General features: G+C 35.6%; 1 protein-coding gene across 7 annotated transcripts in view; it reads right to left on the reverse strand.

Moving 5' to 3' along the window:
* The window catches only part of LOC131078932 (diphthine--ammonia ligase), a 211,421-nt gene that overhangs the window by 127,133 nt on the left and 63,846 nt on the right, over window positions 1-20,442 (reverse strand). For 3 of the 7 annotated variants that reach the window (XM_058016786.2, XM_058016782.2, XM_058016783.2), the window contains exons 3-4: window positions 13,377-13,456; window positions 11,862-12,087 (exon numbers count right to left, since the gene is read on the reverse strand). In XM_058016786.2, the coding sequence (XP_057872769.2) occupies window positions 11,862-12,087; window positions 13,377-13,456 (306 nt within the window). The remainder of the gene's footprint in view (window positions 1-11,861; window positions 12,088-13,376; window positions 13,457-20,442) is intronic. The other 4 variants (XM_058016806.2, XM_058016814.2, XM_058016792.2 and 1 more) reach the window with 2 other exon arrangements.

A 20,442-nucleotide genomic window follows, 5' to 3' on the forward strand; every position in this document is an offset into this window, starting at 1 on the left:
TATTTAATTGGATTTCCTAATGTCCCAAAAAAGGGACATTACAGTCCTCCCTCCTTAAAGATTGCTTGTCCTCAAGCAATCATGTATCTGCTTACCAATACTAGGATCCCAAACCATCCTCAGGATACCTCAAAGAAGTTTTTCTCATTAAATGTGGTAATGGTCAGATGATTGTATGCCTTTTACATTGACAGTGAGATAGGAGGAATTGGTAAAATTAGATTCAGGTGGGGATTTATATCAACATGAAGTACAAGTATCAAGGATATGAATTCATGTTTGTACTTGAAAGTACACTTCCTCAAATTTCAGATACAATGTTGGGACAGTTGGCACATCTCAATTTAAAGGATTTCTGGGACATCATGGAAGAGGGAAAGAGGTCTCCTTTGTCACAAAGGATATTTGAAAGTGGTTTGGCTCACGCAGCAAATTTTCCTATATCAATTCAATGTTCGATTTGGTGTTAGAATGTGTGAAATACAGCAATCCTGAAACCAAAGAGGTCAAAATGATTAATGACAAGTTGATTGTCAAGCTGAAGAGTGATTCCTTCAGCATCATTATCAAATTTCCAACCAAGGATCAATTTGTAAGCATAAACCAAGAGACAAGAAAAAAGATCAATGTCTCAATACTATGGCGAGAAATTGGTTGCATACTCCAAAAAGAGGGAAATCCCAGCTGCCCAAAGCCATACATAGACCCTTCTTTGTGGAAGAGATATCTATATGATTGGGTTACTTCATAGGTTAATGGGGAATAAATAATCGAGTGAGTTTGAACAATGGATGTATCTGTATAAATCTGTCATATGCAAAGGAAGTCAATTTATTGACTGGGGAAGGATCATTAGTGACAATTTGCATAATCGGATGGTTTGCTTTGAACAGAATCAGTATTTCTGCATGACCTCTTTTCTCTTTTAAGTTTTATGCAATTGCCAGTATGAGCACATGACCAGGACTAAATACTAGAGGGGTGTATACCAATTATTCACAAATATATGAGTTTTACCCATAGCTGAAACTAAAAGAAAGCTATAAATATTTCCTAAGAGTAAATTACGCCTTCACAATGCTGACAACAAGAGCACTCCAAGGAAATGTTGGACTCGGGATTTCTCCAAAAGTCACGAATCTTAAAGGCTTCAAATCTTAATGCTCCCTCTTGGTTACAACAAAGCTTGCTCAGGAAAAGGAAAGTCACTCAGCTAATCATTCCCAAATTTGATAAAGTGACCAATCTGATCTAGAAATCAAATGAACCCAAGAAAACCAAGGTTTCATCAACGTTAATAGTTGATCCATCATATGGGAACGTGTCTGTCAAAGTGGCCTGACCTGTATCAGAGAAGAATGTCGATGAAGCCATCGTAACTGATTTTGAATTTACCAAAATAGAGTTTGGTCCTTCATCACATGAAGGTGATGTTTATAATTTTCAGGTATCTGCAACTAAGTTAGTGAAAAGGACTAAGAAAAAGAAGCAAACCAGAGACGTATTGAAACAAGTGCAGGTTTTGACATATTATCTTAAGTCAATTGTGAATTCATCTTCTATGCCTATAGATGTGGTTCCAACTTCTGCAATTCCTCTTTCTAAAAGTGTCATTGAAAAATAAATTATAGAAAATATTCATAGAAACCAATCATGTGGAAGGGCAACTAGAAAATGGATAGATCAAATGAGGATAGATGCCATGGTTTTCATTGAGAAAGCAGGAGAAGTCTATGGAGAGGCAGTGACTAAAGGAGAAGGAATTACAAAAGAAGCTAAAAGATGCTAAAAAGGAAGTGTCTACTTGGCAAGGAATCTTGGAGGATCTCCATGAGATAATCAAAATAGATAACAATATTTTGATTAATGAAAACATTTCCTCAAACACAGAGGAAAACCAACATAATCTATGGATACCAAGTATAGAATGGAAGATGATAAATATGAAGCAAATTCTACCAGAAGAGAAGCTCCTAGCAATTTGTGAACATGCAAAAGATAACTTTCAAAATGATCTCCTATAAATTATCCCAGACTCAGCAGTGAAAAAAGAAATCCAAAATATGGACATTCAACGCTATAAAAATGAGTTTCCAGAATGTGATTAATACAAAAGTGTTTGATGGACATGTCCCTGGTATAGAAATCATCAGGAAGTTAAGCAAATATATCCAGCTATAATCAGGAGTTGACAGATGTTCAATAAAATCATTCCATTGTGGGGACGAGAATGATCAATGTGATTGTCCCAAGGAACAAGATCATGGTTTAAGCAGTAAAAGCATTCAAGAATTGCAAGGCTAGATCATCTTCACTTCAAGGAAAGGAGGTCGCAATGCAGAATCCTATTTCAGAAAATACCAGAGATAGTTCAAAGAGAGAGAGAAACTTCTAGTTAATTACTTTTGTAAATCCAATCAAAGAGCCAAAAGTCACATGTTTTTATTGTTAATATTATCCTTTGTAAAAAGTGGATTACTAAATACTTGTTAGAGGACATAAAATAAGCTTTGTTTCCGTAAAGTCAAGAATTTAATAAACTTAATTAAAGCTTATTTTATTTTTCCCATAAATCAAAGTGTGGTTACTCAGTTTCCAAGTAATTATGAAACAGTTATCAAAGGAAAGTATATGTATACCAGGTTCTATTCATTGTAAAGGAATTTTAAATTTTCACAAAAAGGGGCATAAAGGGAATTTTGGATTTGTACAAATCTACAAAGTAAAGAAATGCAGTTTCAGATGTGCATCCATGATGTCTTTTTTGAATGTCATTATAAGCCTATCATATGATATGAATTAGTAATGGGCTTTGTATCCTAATTGTTGTGAAATATGGATCGAAAAATAATGACAGTGATTCTGGAAGACTGATTGCCGTGAGTTATTGATCGTCTCCATCATTGAATCCGGTTTAAATACAAGAGGAAAGGTTGCCTACGTAGGGACATGTCCATATGTGGCAGTTGCCACGTATGGACATGTCCCTACGGAGGCAACCGTTCATAACAACTAGTTTGTTTATGTTTAATTTCCAAACTGTATGCTCTATTAATATATCACTCTCCAGATAATAACCGATTTACCATTAGTTAGATTCATGAGGGCTATATCTTAACACTCCCTCTTAGCAGGAGTGGATCTAAGTAATTTTCTTGGGAGCATATTCTGTCATGACTTCCGACACAATTCGGGACAACATTTAATATAGTCTTGTCATGACAATAAACTCAATATCATGATATCCGGCTCAATCCAGGACAATCACTTAAGAAGTCAATCATGAGATGATCACATACTTTAGGATCAAGATATCCGGCACAGTCCGGGACAACAACTTAATGTAGTCAATCTTGACACTTGGTCAACTATTGTCAAGATCGTCACCTTGAAATAGTAACCTTAAACATAAGAAGATCGTCATCTTCTTGAACACGGTTAGAATATTGCAATATACATTTTATTTATTTATTCATGAACAAATTACACATGGTAGGAATTTCATCCTAATAATCTCAATTATAATCTAGTCATACCAAGTTTACTTCTGAAGTATTCTATCTTCAATCTTGCAAGTGGCTTGGTGAAGATATCAGCATTTTGTTCTTCAGTACTGATGTACACTAGTTTTATGACGTTTCGATCTACCATATCTCTTATGTAGTGATAAGGGATCTCAATATGTTTGGATCGATTGTGAAAAACTGGATTTACGGAGAGCTTGATACAGCTCTGATTATCACAATGAATTATTGTTGAATTCAGAGTTTTTCCAAATAATCCAAATAATAACTTTCTTAGCCATACCGCTTCACGAGCTCCCATGGAGGCTGCCATATATTCTGCTTCGGTGGAGCTTTGTGCAACTGCTGACTATTTTTTGCTGAACCAAGATATCATAGCAAAACCAAGACTGAAGCAACACCCTGTAGTACTTTTATGGTCAGTGGTACTTGCGGCCCAATCAGAATCAGAATATCCTTCAAGTTGAATCTCAACATTTTCATACTTTAAGCCAAGTCCGATTGTGCCTCGTAAATATCTTAGAATGTGTTTAGCAGCCATTAGATGTATCTTCTTAGGTTCACACATAAAGTGACTTAATACATTTGTAGCATAGCAGATATCAGGACGAGTATTTACCAAATACATGAGTGAACCGACGATTTGTCTGTAGAGTGTGGGATCTGTAGGTTCTGAATCTTCTGCCTCAATTTTCAGCTTGTGCAAATTAGTTTCCATTGGTGTAGCTAATGGCTTACACTCCATCATCCCAAATCTAGTTAGAATATCTGTGGTGTACTTTCCTTGATTTAGGAAGATGTAGTTTTTCTTCTGCCATACTTCTAATCCTAGAAAATAATGTAGAAGCCCTAGATCCTTCATATCGAATTCTGCTGCCAGATCTTGCTTACATTTCTCAATGAAATTATCCTCTCCTGTTATCAAAAGATCATCCACGTAAAGGACCAATATAATCATATTGCCATTTGAAGCCTTGAAGTAGATGTTGGGATCTGCTAGGTTCTTGGAGTTCCCTAGTTTGGAGAGATAGTTGTCTATCCTTGCATACCAGGCCCTAGGTGCTTGTTTTAACCCATAGAGAGCTTTCTTTAGTTTACAAACATAGCAATTTTTATCACGTATGGTGAATCCTTCTGGTTGTTCTATATATACTTCTTCTTCAATTGAACCATTTAGGAAGGCAGTCTTTACGTCCATTTGGTGAATTTTCCATCCTTTGGATGCTGCAATTGCAATGATTGTTCTTACTGACGTATACCGGGCAACTAGGGCAAATGTCTCTTCATAATCAATTCCTGCTTTCTAAGAGAATCCCCTGGCCACAAAGCGAGCTTTATGTTTTTCAATGCTGCCATCAGATGCATATTTGATCTTGAATAACCACTTGGATGAGACAACTGATTTGTCTTTTGGTCTAGGCACTATATCCCAAACATCATTCTTTAGTATAGATTGATATTCTTCAACCATAGCATCTTTCCAAGCCTGTTTTGATAAGGCTTCTCTGACATTTGTTGGTTCAGAATTTGTGAGTTCGGTTAGAAGTGCAGCATAACATTTTAAAGTTCTTGTTCTCTTATTTTCTTTGGAAATTTCATTTGGTTCTACATTATTCTCTTCAATCATTTTCCTTGCCCATAGAGGTCTTTTCTTGTTATTGAGTGTTTCAATATTTTCATCAACAAGAGGTTCAGAAGCTCTTATGATGTCCTCCCTCTTAGTGTCTGAAGGTTTGGAATTTTCTATGATATTCTCCCTCTCAATCTCAGTTATGTGATCTTCTTCTTCTTTAGTAATGTTATCATCCTCAGGTTCTTTGAGTGTAGTGTTTTCTTCAAACTTTACATCTCTACTTATCTCAACAGATTTTTTCCCTGGAATGTAAATGCGATATCCTTTAGTATTTTCACTATAGCCAATGAAGATACCTCTTTTTCCGGATGGTTCTAGTTTTGTCCTCTTTTCTTTAGGAACATGTATATATACGGGACAGCCAAATATCCTTAAATGACTTAAGTCTGGTTTGTTCCCTGTAAAAGCTTCTTCAGGAGTTATGTTTTCTAGAACTGAGTGCGGACATCTGTTTTGAATTTAGACTGTTGTATTTGAAGCTTCTGCCCAGAATGAAGTGTGTAAGTTTTGGTCATGCATCATGGCTTTTGCTACTTCAATTATGGTTTTGTTCTTTCTTTCTGCTACTCCATTCTGTTGTGGATTATATGGTACAGTATACTCCCTCTTAATCCCAACTAAATTACAAAAGTCTTTGAAGTTGTCAGATGTATATTCTCCCCCATTGTCGGATCTTAACACCTTAATTTTCTTCCCTGACTGGTTTTCTACTAGTGCCTTGAATTCTTTGAACTTAGATAGTACTTCATTTGAGTCTTTGCACTTTAGAAAATATATCCATGTTTTTCGAGAGTAGTCATCAACAAAGATTATGTAGTATAAGGATCCGGTTAAGGATGGTGTTGACATGGGACCGCATAGGTCTGAGTGAATTAGTTCTAAAATACCTTTTGATTTGTGCTCGCTTGAGGGAAAAGAAACTTTCACATTCTTTCCCAAGGCACATCCTTTGCAAATGCCTGTGTGTTCAGATTTTAGTTGGGGCAGTCCTGAAGTAATCTTCTTTATGTTGGATACAGCACTATATCTTAGGTGTCCTAATCTTTTGTGCCATAATTCATTATTATTTGAAACTTCAAGATTTAGTGCTTCCTTTTTGATCACTGAATAGTTTGTATAGGCTACAATCTCTTGAACCTATTGTTATGGCATTTTTGATATTTGTATTTTTAGGCCAGAGTAGAACTTTATCTTCATTGAAGGTAACCCGATATCCTTGATCAGCTAGGCCTGAGATTGAGACTAGATTTCTTTTTATTCCAGGTACAAACAGAACATCCTTTAATTGTAGAGATACTCCATTTCTTAGTTTGATAGTACAGGTCCCAATTCCTTTCACAGGATATGTGGAGTTATCTCCAATAGTAACCTCTTCACTTGAGTGCCCGTTAAGTGTTTCAAACTGATTTCTGAATCCAGTTATATGCCTTGATGCTCCACTGTCTACGATCCAAGTGTTTTTATTTGTATTTATTTCGCTTGATAGGGCTAAGAAGAAAAGTGAGTTTTCTCCTTTGACTTCGGCTAGACTAGCTTGTGTTTTCTTCCTTTCTGGTCAATTCCTGTGAGTGTGCCCATATTTGTCGCATTTGTAACACTGAATTTTAGACATATCTCTTTTCTGATGGTTTTTATTTCCTCTCTTCCGTTTGGAGAACTTTTTCTTTTTGTTGAAGGTATTTGTATTAAGTGCTTGGATTTCTCCTTCTTTATTTGTCCCTAATCCTCTTGAGATTAGTCGAGATTCCTCTTGAATGCACTCATTCTTAAGTTGTTCAAATTTGGGTAAGGGGGGTGTTTTGCTAATACATTGAATGTAGGATTCCCATGAAATTGGTAATCCTCTTAGGGCTATGAGAGAGATTTCTTGATCATCTACCTCATTTCCAATAGTTTGTAATTGGTCTTTTACTTCAGATATCCTTGAAAAGTATGTAGATATTGTATCATCTTTATTCATCTTTATGTTTAAAAGTTGTTGTTTCAAGGTTAACATTCTGCTCGCATTGTTAACTTCATATGTATTTTTAAGGGTTTTAAATACTTCATATGCTTTAGGTAGTCTGGCTATAGATGGAAGAATATGATCTTTGACTGAGTCAATAATTATTTTCTTTGCTTTATTATTACGCCTTTTCCAGGTAGATTTCTCTGGTTCATCATTTGGCATGTCTAGATTTTCTTCTATGTAAGACTCTAATTCTTGTTCTTCAAGAATGGCAATGATTCGTATCTTCCAGGAAACGAAGTTGGAGGCTCCTTCGAGTCTATCTGCCACTCTCATATTACTTGACATTTTGAATATTTTCTTAGTCGGATAAATCCTCTACGTATATAGCCTCTGCGTTGATTTGTTATTTACTTCCGATAAATGCTTATGAGTAATATGGCTGTCTAATTTATTCTCTTAATATGCTGGCTCTGATACCATGTTGTGAAATATGGATCGAAGAATAATGACAGCGATTCTGGAAGACTGATTGCCGTGAGTTATTGATCGTCTCCATCATTGAATCCGGTTTAAATACAAGAGGAAAGGTTGCCTACGTAGGGACATGTCCATATGTGGCAGTTGCCACGTATGGACATGTCCCTACGGAGGCAACCGTTCATAACAATTAGTTTGTTTATGTTTAATTTCCAAACTGTATGCTCTGTTAATATATCACTCTCGAGATAATAACCGATTTACCATTAGTTAGATTCATGAAGGCTATATCTTAACACTAATAGTCTCATTTGTGAAGGCAATAGTCAGTCATTGAAAAACTCTTATTCATTTCTTGGTATTTTGAAATGAATATGTTGGCATGCAAGATATGTATCGGTCATTAAGTTGATAAGCATAGGCTTTAATTTTGTGATGGAATTCAATTCTAAAAACCAATAATAACACTTGTATATCTATTATTTAAGCTTCTTAATCTTTCTTTTTATTTTAATTTGTCTTTCCCATTAAGTACTTTCGGGTTAAAAGTAAATTTCAAAAATCCAAATTGATATCCTACAAGGGAGTTGCCCCTCTCAGAGGAAGATCGTTGTTCTTTCACGATCTATCCAACTATTGTAAAAATTCTGTTTACAAACACTGTCCCAAATCAGAAATGGGAAAGCATATCTGTGGATTTCATCCAAGAGTTGCCAAAGGTTCAAGGTAAGGACTGTTTGTATGTGGTTTTTGATAGGATTACAAAATATGCACACTTCCATGCCATATATTCAGAATTTAAGGCTCCACAAGTGGCAGACCTATTTTTTAAGGAAATTTTCAGACTTCATAAGCTTCCAATGAGCATTGTGAGTGACAGGGACAACAGTTTTTTCAATTTGTTTTTGAAAGAACTCTTCTGTTTAACAATAACTGAATTAACACCGAGTACTGGCTATCATTCGCAAATTGATGGACAAACAAAGATCGTGAACAAATGGATAGATGGCTACTCAAGGAGCCATGTCACAGGGCAGCAGTCAGCATGGATCAAGTGGTTGCACTTAGGGGAGTATTGTTAAAACACAACTCATCATATGTCCATTGGTATTACTCCTTTTAAGGTGCACTACGGTTATGATGCTACTTCATTTATGGATTTATTTTTGACTGATAGTAGAGTGCCAAGTGCAAAGGATGTGATACAGCACAATAAAAAGATTTTGGAAGCTCTCAAGCAAAATTTGCAGCTGGCTCAAAATCAGCAAAAGCCATATTATGATAGGCATCAAACTAAAAGGATTTTTAAGGTTGGTGATATGGTGCTTCTAAGGTTGCAGCACTATAGACAGTCCTCTATCAAAGGGAATGGAACTGAGAAACTGAAGCCAGGCTTTTATGGGCCCTACAAGGTGGTAAGAAAGGTTGGTGTAGTAGCTTATGAGCTGGAACCTCTAGCTCACAGAAAAATCCACAATATGATTCAAGTTTCATGCCTCAAGAAAGCTCTTGGACAGCAGGTCACACCCTCACATGAACTACCCCCACTTGACTATGAAGGCTAATTAATTGTCAAACCTGAAACAGTGTTGGATGTGAGAGCAAAGAGGTTAAGGAACAAGATCATTCCTGAATATTTGGTGAAATGGAAAGGACTTCCCCTTGAAGATGCAACATGAGAGGGGATTGAGATTTTTGAACATCCCAACTTGAAATTGCTTGAAGACAAGCAATTAAGATTGGGAGTACTGTGATGATCCCGAATTTCAAGTAGGTCAGCCCTATTTTTAGTAATTAAAATATTAATAAATAAAATATTGAATATTTTAATATGTCATTTTGGGCCAACCTATGAGATGTTTACTTAATAAATAAATAAATATTTTTTGTAATAAGTCGGCTCCAAGGCCAACCTGGGATGGTTAACTCTTAACCGACCAATGTTGTTGTATATATATGGGGTGTGGCTGTTTGGAGGATCATCAAAGAGTTTGCTTGTTCTCTGCATTAAACAAATGCAGGAAGGAATCTCATATGCAGACCTGAGGCTTCCTTCACAGGTAGGATGCAAACCCTACCATCCCTTCCACTCAGTTTCATAATTCATTACTACCAAACACCTGCCATTGAATTCATTTGCATCTCTAGGTCCGAGCAGCAGACTGGGTGAAGATTATCTAATTGTGGGATCATCAGATTGCATCCAAGGGAGCAATCTATATTTCCAGACAGTAGCAGATAGAACGGTGCAGCCACGATAGAAGACCTTTTCTTTGCTTTTGTCTAACAACAGAGCAAAGGAAGCAGATTTAGGTGATAACAGCAATGGAAACATTTCCAGGAGCTGCCTGGAGATTACGCAGAGTCACCCAGCTGATATAGGTTAGTCTGGAAGCCCTATTGGAATCTTGTAGGTGCACAATTCTCAGATGCTACAGACCACCAGTTTATGATTTGGGAGCAGAGAGATCAACAAGGGAAAAACGATAACAAGAAGTAAGTTCCAGGTTCCAACTCAGATCTGTATTGCTAGAGCATTTTGAGAATTCATTTTAAGTCTAGAATCTAAGAATCAATTCAGTTTATTTGCATTGAATGATAAAGTTCCAGTTTCAAGTCTCATTTTGAGAATGCAGTGTAAGATCTTTTGACATTGACAATAAATTCATTGGTGCTACTGTGATTCAATAAATTTCTGAGAACATATATTTGTGTTGTCCGAGTTGTTCATTTCAATTTTAAAACTATAAGATTGAGTTTAAATATTTCAGCTAATCTTGGCATTCTCTATTTATAGCCTAGAGTCAGCTATTGTTTGATTATCTATCTCATCATGAAAGAAATGTGAACATTAAGAGATAAATTGTAATGATTTTGATCATCAGTTGAATTGGCAGTCGTGTGTTGTAATATTAGAATAGACCAGAATTTGTAGTTCTAAAGCTTTGCCCAATTTCCATTTCTAACTTGTATCATACCAATGTTTGGTGCTACTTTTATTGATATGCTTGGAAAGTGACGAATGGGCAGGTGCAGGAGTTGTACAAATGGAATGTAGTGTTAGACAAGTGGATATAGGATTCTAATGGTTATGGACCAATTTGTAAACTAAGATAAACCTTCCCCAGTGCCCTGAGTTATCCCAAAAAATAGTTAGGATTTGCACATAAATGGCCAAGATATCCCCAAATGGATAGTTTGAATCATTTAAAGGTCTTCCTTCTTACATATGAATCCCTTTAATTGAACGAACACTCCTCGCTCAAATGGGCCTCTTTTTGTTCTGCATAACTTCCTTCATTCCTTGTGCCTCCATTCTTTGTCTCCCAAACTCATACTTAGATGTGGATGAAATTTCCTTTCCAATTAATCTTCTGAGAGCACCTGCCAACTAGAGAATGCTGAGGACTGGGAAAAAATGATTTTTATAAGGCTTGAACTCCAAATTTATAAGTTCAAATAACAACAGTACAATTACTTCTCGCTTTCTCCCTATTTGTTCGTACTCATTTTCTTCCTGCCACTAGCACTCCTCACAGTTCCTCTTCAACTTAAGAGAATGGCAAGCCATATAGGTAGGAGTACGGAAACCATCCATTCCTCATTGGATTGTGGAGCTATCCATTTGAGGAATCAGTGTATCCCGGGACTTTCTGATATCAAAGTTTATCGCAGAAAAGTTCTAGACTAAGCTGTCTACTCATCATCCCCGTTATTCACTTTTCTCACTTCAACTTTTCTTACCATCAGTTCCAAATATTTAATATTTCAAAGATATTTTTTCCAAATTTTCCTTCTTTACAACATGAGGTACATGAGCATCGAAATCACAATGGGCACAACTGAGACAAATGATTCACACAGATGGCAAGCAGTATATGATATCACAATGCAAGAAATGTAGCTACTAAACTCATCCATGAATAAGCACAGAAACCATTGAACAAAAACCATTGCAATATGAAATTATCACATAACATAGAAAACATAAAATAAAGATATAAAAAATTCCATTATGAACAACACGTTGTACAATGGAACCAGGCCTGACCATGATGTAGATTGATGAAAATCCATACATCATCCAATATCTCCATCTCATAAATATTAATCTTTGTGAGGAAATGTGACAGGAGAAAACTCCATAACCCTCAATATCAGCAAAAAGTTAACATATAAACTAAATAAATCATTGTTTAATATATCATAACAATATTATCTTTTAATGACTATACATTCAAAGTTTGCTCTCTACAGAAATATTTGGGAAGCTTACCATTTCTTGCAGAAGTAAGCCTTGTTCCTGCTTCCAGAGAAACGCTAGAGAGACTAGCCCCAACCTGGAACAAACATTCTCTACCCTTGATCTTTGATAGTTGGAAGCTATTGCACCTGATGAAACCCCTCCAATATCAGGAATTTGTCTTTTGACTTCACTCAACAAAATCAGTAAGTCTTCAACTTCATCCCCTTCGGTTCCAATATACTTAAGCTCTTTATACCTAAAAGGAAATATTAAATAAGAAAGACTCGGTAACATGTTAAAAAGCATACAATAAAGTTTTGAGGAAATTATGGATATAGGCATTACTGACATCTGTAGAGCCCAATTTTATGAATTTTTGAGAAAAATTGAAAAAAACTTTTCTAAGAACCTGAAAGTGTGTCTAACTTTCTACAGACAAGCAGCAATAACTTTATTTGCATAAGAAATACATTTAAAATTCTAAGTGGTTTCCCTGTCTTATGTGGCAGTTCTGTGCTCTCATATGTGGCATGGACAGTTGCAAAGGATACCCCTTCCATTTCTTGGCCTTTAGGATTCTTGTTTTGAGACTTTACCTGTAGTAATTGCATATTACAACCTCAGGGGTTATTGTAAAGCGGTTTTATGAGTTAATTCTTCTTGATTAGTGCATAAGAAGTTGAGTGCCATACAGAAGTATGCGTCTGAGAAAAGTTACAGAATCTTGCACTTGAAGGCTTCTAGAAAGTAGCAAGATTGTAATTTGCATCAGAGAAAGGGCAAAAGAAGGCAAGACCTTAGCCCTTAAGGAGTTTTTCACCGCATTGAGTTTTGTAGGATAATCTATCATGTTAAACTCTATCTTTGTTTTGTTTGAGTTCTTGTTTTGATTCCACACATATGCATACAGCTATCAACATCTGTTTCACCACTTAAACAACTTATTTCTAGAGCACAAATGGATCGTTTTCATAAGAAAACAGCAAGTAAATGAACCAGAATGTTGATGGGAAAGATAAACTTTTAGACACTGAATTAGTTATGAAATATCTATACTTATTATAACTCAACTTATAACCCTTACAATTACCAGAATAATACTATACATATTATGTGCAGTGATAATAAATATTGTTTTAAGCATAAACAACTCAGGGAATTAATAATCCAATAAGCTTACAGGCTTCATTACACTGTGAACTATGTTTTATTCTTGCTGAATTTGAGTATGGTAAGGTGAGGATTTCTAATAGCACCACAAGTACCGAGACTGGCAAAAAAACCTTCTTCTTAAAAGTAACTTGGTCATTTCAAGTTTTATATGATAATATAAATATTTATTTCACCCAATGTAAAAGGAAAAGTGAGTTCATGTTTGACAATCTTTTCTTTCAGTAAGATTTTAAAAATCAATAAAGTGCTGATATTGCATTATACAATAGCAATCTCAGAAAGCCAACAATAAAAAAGTAGAAAAATTGAAGAATAATTGTAGCCCGGAATGACCTGTTCCTGGGATGTTTTTGTTTCATAATACTATCTTACCTTGGTGTGCCTCGTATCCGTCTCCTAAACAATGGCAAACCCATACATTGTGGATAAGTATCAATGATCTGGTGCCCAACCTGAATTTGAGGTCATGTACCAAATCAGTAGATATGTAACCTGCCTATGTGATCTTGTATAAATTTCTAAAAACATTTTAACTCCAAATTTGATTTTACATTGCAAAATATCATTCATCTAAACCAAGAGCCATTTCTTCAACAATTATGATCTATTTCATTGTAATAATGTCAAGTTAGTTTACAGATTCAATAAAAAAATTATCTGCTACTTTTATTATGATTCATCACATATTACATACAATAACCAGATGATACATTTATGCCAATCATGAGCTTTCACCTTCCATCTGAGTGAAGATACATTAAACCTGATTTATTTCTATGTTTCAACCAAAACAAAGTGATCAGCAGTATTTGAGGAATTCAAAAGAGCTGGATGAGTAGAACTGGAAATTAGGTGAGAATTGATTCTGATATGACTAATAGAACCAAAGGGGATGAGATTCAAATCAAATTGCACCTTCTTTTCCACTCAGTAAAATATAACTGATCCCATCCCTTCAAGTGTTTATGAAACTCAAATACGATAGGAATAAATTTTGAGAAACTCCTAAACTTATTGCAACAAGTATTTGATATGGACATGAAAATTTCAGAAGCACAGTAATCAAATGCCATGATGTTTTTGTGATGTTCCCTTTCCGGATCTGCTCCATGTTGAAAATAACTTTCAGAGATATAATATCTTGCCTTAATTTCTTTCTAAGAATCTTAACATTTACTAAGAATGTTCTGAGTCAAATCTCTTCACTCACTGAGAATGTCTCTAATCAAGGCTCAATGTTCACTAAGAAAGTCCTTGATTCAATCTGATCATTCACTAAGAATGATCTGGAGTCAATCCGTAATCGCTGGTGCTTGTAAACAGTGTTGATCAAATAAAATCTTCAGCTGTAATGCCAGGGATGAACTCTGATCTAGACCAGTTATCTTGCTGATCAATAGACATTAACTATCTCCCGTCTATCTCCCTTATAACGTTTCTCTGCTGGTTAGAAGAATCTGATCTGCTCACGTGCCTCCTGAACACTGTCTCTTCCTTTGTTTGGAACAAAGGCTTAAGAACGAGTTCTTTGAATGGTGAAGGTGTCAAATACTTTCCTTCCTTCGATCTTCTGGAAATGACGCAAATATATATGTATTTATAAGTCGGCTGGGAAAGAATGTTGCCTCTGACTCGCTGCTTTGGGATTTGTTAATTCTGATTCCCACGAATATATGAATACTATCCTCCCCTCCTGTTTGCTCGATCCTCAAGCTATATACTGTTTCCCTTCTATTTAAGGGCTACACCCTTACAAGACATATCCGTCTCTTAATGATAGATTGCAACCTTTCGATTTGATCTCTAACAACATTTACATTATTAAGTATATCATTATATTTTGTTTAATGAAATATATTATATTATTAAATATGTTAATGATTGGTCACCATATACATCGTTCACTATTATGATTAATATGTTTACTATTTGCAATTTAATTGAGGGCCATCACAGTTTTTGACTAGGAGCTGGTGGAAACTGTGGTAGATAATTTTCACAGAATAACAAGGACCATATGAGAACAGAATCCAAAAAGGCATGGAATGGCACTTTGAACTTTACCACAAAATCTGTAAGCTTAGGGGGCTATTTGGATGTTACATAGAAATACAAGTGGTATAATGTTCAAAAATACAGTATTTGAAGAATAAATTGCATGACACTAGGTTAGCCAAGAACCCCTGTCAAAATGGGACTGGTCCAAGCGTGATTCTGATCCAGCTTGAATCTGGATGGGGCGCAACTCAAAACTGCCCATTCAGCTCAGGTATGTCTAAGATGTACCCAGGCTGAGTGGCCAGCCAGAGATCATTTCCTCAATAAACCTAGTGAGGATCCATGGAATTTTTTTAACATAGATTTTAACACAAAATAAAACAAAATCTATCTAACCCTAAAAAGTACATTTTAAGAAGAACATGAAGCTTGGTTAAAAGTGGTGATTATGAAAAATGTCATGTGCCATAAAAAAATAAAACTGTTTTCAATTGCACCAAATGGAAAAGTAACATTTTTTCACCTAAGCTTTTTTGAATGAAAATCCAAGTAATTGAACATTTATACTTTTCATTGGTTTGCCAAGTCAATCCTAACTCTAAGTAACGCTACTATGATATAAAACCATTTTGATTTATCTTTAATATTTATGATTTGAGAAGTGACATTGCATCATCAGTTATCAACTATATTCTCAATTTTGTATGTTTTGTGCAAATTAAGGTTATCTATGTGTGTGTGTGTGTGTGCGCGCGCAGTGGTGTGTGTGTTGGCATTACATGTATACACCTATATGTACATGTATACTACATACATACAGGTGTGTGTGTGTATACTTGCTTATATATTAAATTTTAAATATGATATTAAAATTGTATGTAAGAACCCAGCCATACCAAAATGGACAAAAATAAGCAAACAGCCATACCCAAATACAAACTCACAACATAGAATCAAAGTTTTAATACTCGGACTTGCCACAGACTCGGCAAACCGAAAAATTGGACTCGGACTCGGACTCATGAAAGGCTTGTGAAAGGACTCGGTAAGGAGATGGCAAAAAAAAAACCACATTTAGAGAATAAGAGCCATAATTGAAACATTACACATGTCATATGATCTCCACAATCAATATTTGAAATTTCATCATTCATACTCATAGTTTCAAACTTTAAAATGTATAATAGCAGCATAAGTTTATAAATGTTTACAAAATTACATATAATGATAGGTCTAGATCTTGGGGGAGAGAGGAGAGACTGAGATAGAGAGTGGTAGAGAGAGGGGATAGAGGAAGAGTGATAGGGAAATAGATAGGTCTAAAATTCGGGGCAGATAAAGTGAGTGAGATAGAGAGAGCAAGAGAATGCTAATAGGAGCCTACTAATTACTGAAATTTGACTGTTTGAAAATTTAAAAGATCTTCTAAAACCTAGAATTTGCATTATAACTCCTAGAGATCTGAAACCACTCTCAAACATCCTGCCACTATATACATGAAATATAACTTAAAGTCTTTTTCCTTTCTTATACTTAAATGTTATATTTCATGTATATATTCTAATGAAGAGAATGAGACTAACTTGAAACCCTACAAACCTGTTTTCACCAAGAAACAATGCCAAATGAATGAAAAAAGTAAAAAAAAAACCACTTTATTAGCTTGCTAGGCGTGTTTTCTGGGTCGCGCGAGTCTAGGCAAAAGACTCGCGAGTCCAAATGAAAGACTCGCGCGAGTCCAGGTGAAAGACTTGTGAGTCCTTGGGAAGGACTCGGCTCGCGAGTCCTTGGCGAGTCGACTTGGCCCGCCAATGGACTTGTGAGTCCGTGGCGAGTCCACGAGTTTTAAAACTATGCATAGAGTCCTTGACGAGTCAACTCGGCCTGCCAATGGGCTCGCGAGTCCGTGGTGAGTCCACGAGTTTTAAAACTATGCATAGAATACATCAAGTAATAGATCAACCTAAGAAAATGTGAGGAATAAAGATAAGAAAGATGAAACACAAAGTTGACAAGAAAGGAGTCCACCAACTTTGTGGTCTAGGTGTTTAGAGTACCACTATAGACTAACATGCTTAATTTATTCCCCATCTCTCTCCAATCTTAAAATGTGTATTGTGACCATTATCTCTTAATCTCTTGAATATGATGAATCGAATAGGTGAGGGATCCTACAAATGTTTAAAAAGCTTAAACTCCTTTGGACCTTAGAGGTAAGGATACCCATGAGTGGCCTTGCATTTGGTCTTTCACATGAATCATATTCAATAATTGAATTGTTCTTATAACCACCCTGTTTAAAAAATAAATAAATAAATATTAACTAAAATAAACTGCAATCCAATGTCATTATCACTTTCTAATCACCCATTTCCCAAGATGGGCAAGGTGAGAGCATACAATGTATAGGACCACACCAACTATCTAGAATGCAACGACTTGAAAGAAAGAAACTTGGCAAAAATGCCAACCAAAACTTCACTTCCTCAATGATGTGTGTCATCAAAGAACTGAAAGGAAAACACTTCAATGCTTATTCGGCAAAGTGTGAAATTACAATAAGCACATACACTTCTCGCTTATTCAACAGAGAGTGTAATTACATAATACAACCACTTCCACTTATTCAGTGATGAGTGCAATTACAACAGCCGTAGCTACTTTCACTTATTTGGTGGTGAGTGCAATCACAACAATCACAACTTCCACTTATTCAGTGGTGAGTGCAATCACTACAGCTTCAACCACTTCCACTTATTCAATGGTAAGTGAAAGTATAACAAGATGAAAAGTTGAGACCACTGGCGGTACTACCATCCAAGGTATTACAAGCTTAAGATGAAATGCATTACAAACATAATTTGGAAAGTTGAATGTTGTATGTCCTGATATAACGTGTTGATCATATATAAAGACTGCTGCAACAATCCAAAAGTGAACCAAATTCCATATGAAACAAGAAATATACCTTTGGAAGATGAAACAAGGTAGATTCCAGGTCTGATGGTACTCTGTTGCTGCTGTCTAACTATCGTAACAGAACCAAACACACATTGAGAGCACATTGAAAACTGTTCATTATTAAAATTTGACTGGAACTGAAAAATTATAAGATCCTCCAAAACTAGAATTTGCATTGTAACTCCTAAAGACCCAAAACCCATCTCAAACATTGTGAAACTATATACATGAAATATGACTTAAAGTATAGGGAAGTAATTGTTTGTATGTAAATGTCACTTATACTTAAATGTTTATTTCTTGTACTACCTGCCAATATGGTGTGGCCCCTTAAAGGGAGCAAACCCCTTCCTCACATTACATGCCTTCTCCACCAACTAGTATGACTAACCCACACAAAGGTATGGCTTGCTAGAACTTCACACTTTACTCTTTGCAGCATAGGTGGCTAGTACAGGTTGTGAAATCAAGAGGCAATAATGATTCCCGGCAACACTTCAAACAAGATCAAAAGACTCTTGCAGGTATGGCCCATAAAGAAGTCCAACCTGCATAGGTGATAGCACAACTTGCCCAACAACTTTATCACTTCAAAACTTCACTAAAAAGGAAACTCACCAAAACAGTATCAAACACAATCTACAGATCAAGTCATTAAAATTTAAAACACATCAAATATACCTATCATCAACAACAAGATTGGAAACTTCACTTGCAACACAGTTGTGTCTCCTGCCTGAAAAGTGAAAACCACCAAGACAGTTCCCTTCCTCACATTACATGCCTTCTCCACCAACTAGTATGACTAGCCCACACGAAGGTATGGCTTGCTAGAACTTCACACTTTACTCTTTGCAGCATAGGTGGCAAGTACAGGTTGTGAAATCAAGAGGCAATAATGATTCCCGGCAACACTTCAAACAAGATCAAAAGACTCTTGCAGGTATGGTCCATAAAGAAGTCCAACCTGCATTGGTGATAGTACAACTTGCCCAACAACTTTATCACTTCAAAACTTCGCTAAAAAGGAAACTCACCAAAACAGTATCAAACACAATCTACAGATCAAGTCATTAAAATTTAAAACACATCAAATATACCTATCATCAACAACAAGATTGGAACTTCACTTGCAACACAGTTATGTCTCCTGCCTGAAACCCACCAAGACCAGCTAGGGGGTTTTAGTCCTTAAAACCAGTATTTTCAAGAGGGTTTTCATACTCAAGAAAATCAAGGATGAACATAAGTACTCTCAAATGCACAGGCAAAAATCATATCAAGTCTATCCTCAACAATGGGCTCTCAACCTCCTACTATAACATTCTGGAGAGACAGTAGTAATAATAAAATATTTCTCTTTTTCATCCACAAACTCTTTTTGCAAATTAAATAATTCATTGTATGCAAAAGACACCCTTGTCCCTAGGCATCCCCTTGTAGGCACGACTAAAAACATTTAGAAAAATAATTATACCTTAGTTGCCATATTAATATTTCCTCCTTACAACAACTTAAGTTATAATTATTTAAGTAAACAAATCACCCAAGTTGCGGAAAGCATCAAAATGGAACATACATGAAATTCTCATTATACTAATATGTCAAAGAGGACTTAAGATGACGAACCGAGGCAACTTGGCAATTGTCTAAAAATAGCATGCATCTCCAAGAAGTTGGAGAGCTCCCAAAAGGTCAGGATTACATTATTAAAGCATCATGAGGCATACCAAGACCATCTAAATCATCACCAAAAACAAAACAATTGCTTAACCAATCCTGTGCTCTCTAAGAAATTTGGAGTTCTCCCTTGCCCACCAATTAACCTACGGGAAAACTTAAAAAATAAGCTAATTTTTCACAAACCAATTATGCTTAAAAAGTGGGCATTACATTGTATACCATAAAAGTTTGCAGCCTGATAGTTTGATAATTCAAGCATCACTAAGTATAAGCCCTCACAAAGCAATAAAGATAAATAACTAAATACAAATTGAAACCAAGACTAAGAGATCTTCATAGAAGGACATCTACAAAAAACATGATTAGTCTCTTCTTGATGAAGTTGTGGACGAAAGGTACCATAAAGCACTGTCCAACCATGCAATGTAATGTCCCCTACTAAGTTTGGGCCTGTTTTAACCATAATTAATCCATCTCAACATACTTATGACATAAACTAAATTGATTAGGAGACAAAACTATCTTAACATGAAACACATCAGTGATATTCCACACACACACACACACACACACAGATATATATATATATATATATATATATATATATATATATATATATATATATATATATATATATATATATATATATATAGTAAATGCACACAGAACATATAACCAGCAACTAATACTATATTCAGAACATTAATTAAAGTAACAATCACAACAATATGGCAGAAAGATGTTTCCTTTTATTGCATTCCAAAAGCTAGTACATCAACAAAAACATCGCCATGGT

This window comes from Cryptomeria japonica, chromosome 8, assembly GCF_030272615.1.
Source record: "Cryptomeria japonica chromosome 8, Sugi_1.0, whole genome shotgun sequence".
Classification (NCBI taxonomy): Eukaryota; Viridiplantae; Streptophyta; class Pinopsida; order Cupressales; family Cupressaceae; genus Cryptomeria; species Cryptomeria japonica.